The sequence below is a fragment of the Rattus norvegicus genome, chromosome X (assembly GCF_036323735.1).
Source record: "Rattus norvegicus strain BN/NHsdMcwi chromosome X, GRCr8, whole genome shotgun sequence".
In the NCBI taxonomy this organism is placed as follows: Eukaryota; Metazoa; Chordata; class Mammalia; order Rodentia; family Muridae; genus Rattus; species Rattus norvegicus.
Genome location: NC_086039.1, coordinates 108,555,888 through 108,564,605, shown reverse-complemented (window position 1 = coordinate 108,564,605; position 8,718 = coordinate 108,555,888). Strand labels below are relative to the sequence as shown.

At 39.7% G+C, this 8,718-nt stretch overlaps 1 protein-coding gene across 1 annotated transcript in view; it reads right to left on the bottom strand.

The window, feature by feature from the left end:
* Positions 1 to 401: 401 nt before the first annotated feature.
* Positions 402 to 8,718, bottom strand: part of Dnaaf6 (dynein axonemal assembly factor 6) — a 51,203-nt gene continuing 42,886 nt past the window's right edge. The window contains exon 8 of the mRNA NM_001024890.2: positions 402 to 1,304. Coding sequence (NP_001020061.1) covers positions 1,178 to 1,304 — 127 coding nt within the window. The 3' untranslated portion in view covers positions 402 to 1,177. The remainder of the gene's footprint in view (positions 1,305 to 8,718) is intronic.

The following is an 8,718-nucleotide window of genomic DNA, read 5'->3' as shown; positions in this document are numbered from 1 at the left end:
GATTACATTTTAGGTTGCGATATTAAATTCTTTTTTTCTCTCTATGTAGTCTTGGATACGTATGTCCTTGTTACAATCTGCCTGCCCAAGTCTCCTGAGTGCAAAGATTAATTAATGCATGTGCCACCCCACCTGGCCTGTCCCTCCCTCCTTCCCTCCCTCTCTCCTATCTTCTTCCCTCCCTCCCTCAATGCTTCCCCTCATACAACAAAGTCATGATGGTCACTTAAATGTTAGAGTCTCTTGGCTTTGTGCTTTGATCACTTCTCCCAAAACATTAGCCTAATTCTTCTGTTAGCTCTAGTAACAAACTAGATGTCTGGTAGTCATATACATAATTGACTCCAGAAAATATCTTACTAAATATTCTTGTGACAGTTGACATAGAAATGATAAACATATTTTAGTTCTTTATCTCTTTTTTCAAAATTTACTCCCAGTCAATCTCACAGTTATACAATGATGTCAAGTTACACTGATAAAATGTAAGTTTTTAATAAACAGTAATGAAACAAACTCATTCAATAGTACAGAAAATGTGAGGAACATTGGGATAATTTATAAAAGTAAGAATGTCCAATTAGGAAGATAAAAATGAGAGAAAAATGAATCTACATATACATCTATAAGTATTGCTTTTTCAAGTAAACATGTGTCTCACAAGACACAACAAATTATTTATAGTCCTTTCTTACTTGTATGTTCCAGAACAATATGGAGGACCTAGATTGAAAACATCCTAAATCATTTGATAAAATCAATGGAAAAGCAGCCAAATGAATTTTTCTGGTGATAATAATGACAAATCCCTATGTAGCAGATTGTATGGTAGTGAAATTCATTAGCTTAAGATCCTCAGACTGCTGATTTAAATGAATCACTTATTTTATGGTCATAGCTCTGCTGTGCAATTGACCATGTAGCAATCTAGATGGTTAACCTGAAAATATTTTATTCAGCTCTCACTATAAAAATGGAATAGCACCTTATCGTATGAAACAACCATATTTCCTAACAGTAATAGATTTGACTGTATATAATCAAAACATCACTAAAAATCTGAACCTTTCTAAACTATGTCAGTGGGAAAAAGAGAACATAAACAACCAGTATTAAAAGGTAAAAAAAAAAGTTTTCATTGTCCTGAATTTTTCTATCTCTTCTTATTCATCCAGTTTCAGGAAATATTAAAATCCAAATCCCTTTGGAGGGTCATCCTGACTTCAAGTGTTTCAGCTTCCCAGATATAGGACGCTTTAGCACTGTTATGTTCCACAGGCTGGGGAAGGTTCACTAGCAGCTTCCTAAAGACGAGATGAGATAAACACAAGATTAGGACCTGGAATTAACTTCCTAAAGTAATATAGCATTTTCAATAAGGCAGTATGTGATAAAAAAATAACTATATAACATATATCATCTACCAGTTGGGATCCTAATAATTTTAAGCAGGTAAGCCGCATGTGCAATTTAAATCCTTTGAATGTAGAAGCAGAAAGACCCCAAGTTGAAGGTCAGTGTAGACAACATAATAAGAACTCTCTCATTTTTTTAAAAAACCTAAGCAATTGTTTTGACCGATCCTCTCTCTTTAAATTGACCTCGTTTTGCATTCTATACAGTCTCAAGGTATGCCTCTAGGCATAGAAATAGATCCAGGCCTCTAAGCTTGTTGGGCTAAACTGGTGTCAGTCTAATTTATATGTAGGTGGAATGCAGCCAGCAGATACGGATCTGAAACTGGAATGGTTCTTTAATGCTTCGTTGAACACCACCTTAGGCTGAGCCTCTACTACATATGTAGAGTTTGCGTACTTGGCCTGGAATGATTTTAATGCCAGATCAATGAAAATATTTCTCTCTGCTTGCCTCTCGTACTTTCTCCTACACATTGACAAAAATATGCTGTGATAGATTACTGAGTTCTTCTTGCTGTTTATGGCCGAGTTGCTGGACAGTTGTATGATCTTAGATGTATCACTGCAATAAGCTGACCATAGTTGTGTAAGAAATTTAAATATGTGAAACACTTATTAAGCTCATGTTCTCAGTAGAGACACACAGTAGAGACAGGACTTGAGTGTCTTTACAAAAGGCTGACAGAAAAACTCCTGGATCCAGTTCAGTAAAGAAACCTGGCATTTTGTATGTGTGTGCTTGTGTGTATATGGTGTTTGTATTTGTGTTTCTCTCTGTGGGTGGACATGCAAGGGAGTACATGTGGAGACCAGAGGTTGGCAGCAAGTGTCTTCCTCAATTGCTTTTCATTCTCTCTCTCTCTCTCTCTCTCTCTCTCTCTCTCTCTCTCTCTCTCTCTCTCTCTCTCTCTCTCTCTCTCTCTCCCCCTTCCTTCCTTCTTTCCTTCCCTTTCAGCCTGCCTTCCTTCCTTCCTTCCTTCCTTCCTTCCTTCCTTCCTTCTCTACTGAGAACATGAGCTTAATAAGTGTTTCACATATTTAAATTTCTTACACAACTATGGTCAGCTTATTGCAGTGATACATCTAAGATCATACAACTGTCCAGCAACTCGGCCATAAACAGCAAGAAGAACTCAGTAATCTATCACAGCAGATTTTTGTCAATGTGTAGGAGAAAGTACGAGAGGCAAGCAGAGAGAAATATTTTCATTGATCTGGCATTAAATTCCTTCCTTCCTTCCTTCCTTCCTTCCTTCCTTCCTTCCTTCCTTCCTTCCTTCCTTCGGTTGGTTTTGTTATTTTTGTTGTTTTTGCCTGGAGTTTTTTTAGACAGGCTTCCCACTGTGCCTAGAACTGGCACAAGCAAGTTCTGTCCCAGGCTTTTATGTGGGATCAGATCACAGGCCTACTTTCTTTTTCTTTTTGAACGTAATATTTGTATTGTATGGGCTTTTCATATAATGCACCCTGATCACCCTTACTTCCTTTTTTTTTTTTTCATTTTATTTTATTTTTTTTTTATTAACTTGAGTATTTCTTATATACATTTCGAGTGTTATTCCCTTTCCCGGTTTCCGGGCAAACATCCCCCTCCCCCCTCCCCTTCCTTATGGGTGTTCCCCTCCCAACCCTCCCCCCATTGCCGCCCTCCCCCCATAGACTAGTTCACTGTGGGTTCAGTCTTAGCAGGACCCAGGGCTTCCCCTTCCACTGGTGCTCTTACTAGGATATTCATTGCTACCTATGGGGTCAGAGTCCAGGGTCAGTCCATGTATAGTCTTTAGGTAGTGGCTTAGTCCCTGGAAGCTCTGGTTGCTTGGCATTGTTGTACTTTTGGGGTCTCGAGCCCCTTCAAGCTCTTCCAGTTCTTTCTCTGATTCCTTCAATAGGGGACCTATTCTCAGTTCAGTGGTTTGCTGCTGGCATTCGCCTCTATATTTGCTGTATTCTGGCTGTGTCTCTCAGGAGCGATCTACATCCGGCTCCTGTCGGTCTGCACTTCTTTGCTTCATCCATCTTGTCTAATTGGGTGGCTGTATATGTATGGGCCACATGTGGGGCAGGCTCTGAATGGGTGTTCCTTCAGTCTCTGTTTTAATCTTTGCCTCTCCCTTCCCTGCCAAGGGTATTCTTTTTCCTCATTTAAAGAAGGAGTGAAGCATTCACATTTTGATCATCCGTCTTGAGTTTCGTTTGTTCTAGGGATCTAGGGTAATTCAAGCATTTGGGCTAATAGCCACTTATCAATGAGTGCATACCATGTATGTCTTTCTGTGATTGGGTTAGCTCACTCAGGATGATATTTTCCAGTTCCAACCATTTGCCTACGAATTTCATAAACTCGTTGTTTTTGATAGCTGAGTAATATTCCATTGTGTAGATGTACCACATTTTCTGTATCCATTCCTCTGTTGAAGGGCATCTGGGTTCTTTCCAGCTTCTGGCTATTATAAATAAGGCTGCGATGAACATAGTGGAGCACGTGTCTCTTTTATATGTTGAGGCATCTTTTGGGTATATGCCCAAGAGAGGTATAGCTGGATCATCAGGCAGTTCAATGTCCAATTTTCTGAGGAACCTCCAGACTGATTTCCAGAATGGTTTTACCAGTCTGCAATCCCACCAACAATGGAGGAGTGTTCCTCTTTCTCCACATCCTCGCCAGCATCTGCTGTCACCTGAGTTTTTGATCTTAGCCAATCGCACTGGTGTGAGGTGAAATCTCAGGGTTGTTTTGATTTGCATTTCCCTTATGAGTAAAGATGTTGAACATTTCTTTAGGTGTTTCTCAGCCATTCGGCATTCCTCAGCTGTGAATTCTTTGTTTAGCTCTGAACCCCATTTTTTAATAGGGTTATTTGTTTCCCTGCGGTCTAACTTCTTGAGTTCTTTGTATATTTTGGAAATAAGGCCTCTATCTGTTGTAGGATTGGTAAAGATCTTTTCCCAATCTGTTGGTTGCCGTTTTGTCCTAACCACAGTGTCCTTTGCCTTACAGAAGCTTTGCAGTTTTATGAGATCCCATTTGTCGATTCTTGATCTTAGAGCATAAGCCATTGGTGTTTTGTTCAGGAAATTTTTTCCAGTGCCCATGTGTTCCAGATGCTTCCCTAGTTTTTCTTCTATTAGTTTGAGCGTGTCTGGTTTGATGTGGAGGTCCTTGATCCACTTGGACTTAAGCTTTGTACAGGGTGATAAGGATGGATCGATCTGCATTCTTCTACATGTTGCCCTCCAGTTGAACCAGCACCATTTGCTGAAAATACTATCTTTTTTCCATTGGATGGTTTTGGCTCCTTTGTCAAAAATCAAGTGACCATAGGTGTGTGGGTTCATTTCTGGGTCTTCAATTCTATTCCATTGGTCTATCTGTCTGTCTCTGTACCAATACCATGCAGTTTTTATCACTATTGCTCTGTAATACTGCTTGAGTTCAGGGATAGTGATTCCCCCTGAAGTCCTTTTATTGTTGAGGATAGCTTTAGCTATCCTGGGTTTTTTGTTATTCCAGATGAATTTGCAAATTGTTCTGTCTAACTCTTTGAAGAATTGGATTGGTATTTTGATGGGGATTGCATTGAATCTGTAGATTGCTTTTGGTAAAATGGCCATTTTTACCATATTAATCCTGCCAATCCATGAGCATGGGAGATCTTTCCATCTTCTGAGGTCTTCTTCAATTTCTTTCCTCAGTGTCTTGAAGTTCTTATTGTACAGATCTTTTACTTGCTTGGTTAAAGTCACACCGAGGTACTTTATATTATTTGGGTCTATTATGAAGGGTGTCGTTTCCCTAATTTCTTTCTCGGCTTGTTTCTCTTTTGTATAGAGGAAGGCAACTGATTTATTTGAGTTAATTTTATACCCAGCCACTTTGCTGAAGTTGTTTATCAGCTTTAGTAGTTCTCTGGTGGAACTTTTGGGATCACTTAAATATACTATCATGTCATCTGCAAATAGTGATATTTTGACCTCTTCTTTTCCGATCTGTATCCCTTTGATCTCCTTTTGTTGTCTGATTGCTCTGGCTAGAACTTCAAGAACTATATTGAATAAGTAGGGAGAGAGTGGGCAGCCTTGTCTAGTCCCTGATTTTAGTGGGATTGCTTCAAGTTTCTCTCCATTTAGTTTAATGTTAGCAACTGGTTTGCTGTATATGGCTTTTACTATGTTTAGGTATGGGCCTTGAATTCCTATTCTTTCCAGGACTTTTATCATGAAGGGGTGTTGAATTTTGTCAAATGCTTTCTCAGCATCTAATGAAATGATCATGTGGTTCTGTTCTTTCAGTTTGTTTATATAATGGATCACGTTGATGGTTTTCCGTATATTAAACCATCCCTGCATGCCTGGGATGAAGCCTACTTGATCATGGTGGATGATTGTTTTGATGTGCTCTTGGATTCGGTTTGCCAGAATTTTATTGAGTATTTTTGCGTCGATATTCATAAGGGAAATTGGTCTGAAGTTCTCTTTCTTTGTTGTGTCTTTGTGTGGTTTAGGTATAAGAGTAATTGTGGCTTCATAGAAGGAATTCGGTAGGGCTCCATCTGTTTCAATTTTGTGGAATAGTTTGGATAATATTGGTATGAGGTCTTCTATGAAGGTTTGATAGAATTCTGCACTAAACCCGTCTGGACCTGGGCTCTTTTTGGTTGGGAGACCTTTAATGACTGCTTCTATTTCCTTAGGAGTTATGGGGTTGTTTAACTGGTTTATCTGTTCCTGATTTAACTTCGATACCTGGTATCTGTCTAGGAAATTGTCCATTTCCTGAAGATTTTCAAATTTTGTTGAATATAGGTTTTTATAGTAAGATCTGATGATTTTTTGAATTTCCTCCGAATCTGTAGTTATGTCTCCCTTTTCATTTCTGATTTTGTTAATTTGGACACACTCTCTGTGTCCTCTCGTTAGTCTGGCTAAGGGTTTATCTATCTTGTTGATTTTCTCAAAGAACCAACTTTTGGTTCTGTTGATTCTTTCTATGGTCCTTTTTGTTTCTACTTGGTTTATTTCAGCTCTGAGTTTGATTATTTCCTGCCTTCTACTCCTCCTGGGTGTATTTGCTTCTTTTTGTTCTAGAGCTTTTAGGTGTGCTGTCAAGCTGCTGACATATGCTCTTTCCTGTTTCTTTCTGCAGGCACTCAGCGCTATGAGTTTTCCTCTTAGCACAGCTTTCATTGTGTCCCATAAGTTTGAGTATGTTGTATCTTCATTTTCATTAAATTCTAAAAAGTTTTTAATTTCTTTCTTTATTTCTTCCTTGACCAGGTTATCATTGAGTAGAGCATTGTTCAATTTCCACGTATATGTGTCACCCTTACTTCCAATTCATCAAAGGTCTGCCTCCCTACCCTTGTGGTCTCTGTCCCAAAAAAGATTTTTCACAAAGTTCGATTTGTTGTGTCCATATAGTCAATGGAGCATGATCAAGCTCCCAGTGGCCACTACCTTAAAGACAAATGATTCCTACTTCCATTTCCCAGTTGCTTTTTTTTTTTTGGTTTTTCCTAATATTCTTAGATATTTAAAGATTAGGTTGCATTTCTTTTTTTTTTCTTTCTTTATTCTTTTATTGGATAATTTTTAATTTACATTTCAAATGTTATTCCCTTTCTCGGTTTCCTGGACATAAGACCCCATTCAATCCTCCTCCCCTTCTTCTATAAGGGTGTTCCCCTCCCCAACCACTCCTACTCCTGGGCCCCTGGACACTCCCCTACACCAGGAGGTCCAACCCTGGCAGAACCAACAGCTTCTCCTTCCACTGATGCCCAACAAGGCCACCCTCTGCTACATATGCAGCTGGAGCCCTGGGTCAGTCCATGTATAGTCTTTGGGTAGTGGTTTAGTCCCTGGGAGCTCTGGTTGGTTGGTATTATTGTTCTTATGGGGTTGCAAACCCCTTCAGCTCTTTCAATCCTTTCTCTAATTCCTCCAATGGGGATCCCCCTTCTCAGTTCAATGGTTTGCTGCTATCATTCGCCTATGTATTTGACATGTTCTGGCTGAGCCTCTCAGGAAGACAGCTATATCCGGTTCCTGTCGGCCTGCACTTCTTAACTTCATCAATCTTATCTAGTTTTGGTGGCTGTGTGTATATGGGTAACATGTGGGGCAGGCTCTGAATGGCTGTTCCTTCAGTCTCTGCTCCAAACTTTGTCTCCACATCCCGACTCCTATGAATATTTTTGTTCCCCCTTTTAAGAAGGAGTGAAGCATCTGCACTTGGGTCATCCTTCTTCTTGAGCTTCATGTGGTCTGTGGACTGTATCTTGGATAATTCGAGATTTGGTACTAATATCTACTTACCAGTGAGTGCATACCATGTGTGTATTTCTGTGATAGGGTTACCTCACTCAGGATGATATTTTCCAGTTCCAACCATTTGCCTATGAATTTCATGAAGTCATTGTTTTTGATAGCTGTGTAGTACTCCATTGTGAAATGTACCAACCACATTTTCTGTATCCATTCCTCTGTTGAAGGACATCTGGGTTCTTTCCAGCTTCTGGCTGTTATAAATAAGGCTGCTATGAATATAGTGGAGCATGTGTCTTTGTTGTATATTGGAGTATCATTTGGGTATATGCCCAGGAGAGGTATAGCTGGGTCCTCAGGTAGTTCAATGTCCAATTTTCTAAGGAGCCTCCAGACTGATTTCCAGAATGGTTGTACCAGTTTGCAATCCCACCAACAATGGAGGAGTATTCCTCTTTCTCCACATCCTCGACAGTATCTGTTGTCACCTGAGGTTTTTTTTACCTCTAGCCATTGTGACTGGTGTGAGGTGGAATCTCAGGGATGTTTTAATTTGCATTGCCCTTATGACTAAGAGTGTTGAACATTTCTTTAGGTACTTCTCAGTCATTCGATATTCTTCAGTTGAGAATTCTTTGTTCAGCTCTGTACCCCATTTTTTAATAGGATTATTTGGTTCTTTGGAGTCTAACTTCTTGAGTTCTTTGTATATTTTGGATATTAGATGTAGGATTGGTAAAGATCTTTTCCCAATCTGTTGGTTGCCATTTTGTCCTAATGACAGTGTCTTTTGCCTTACAGAAGCTTTGCAGTTTTTTTTGAAAAAATTTTTATTAGATATATTTCTTTATTTACATTTCAAATATTATTCCCTTTCCCAGTTTCCTGTCCATAAGCCCTCATCTTCTCTCCCTCCCCCATACAGGTGTTTCCCCGCCATCCACCTCCCTTACAGCCCCTCCTCACATTCCCCTGCACTGGGGGTCCAACTTTGGCAGGACCAAGGGCTTCCCCTTCCACTGGTGCCCCCAACAAG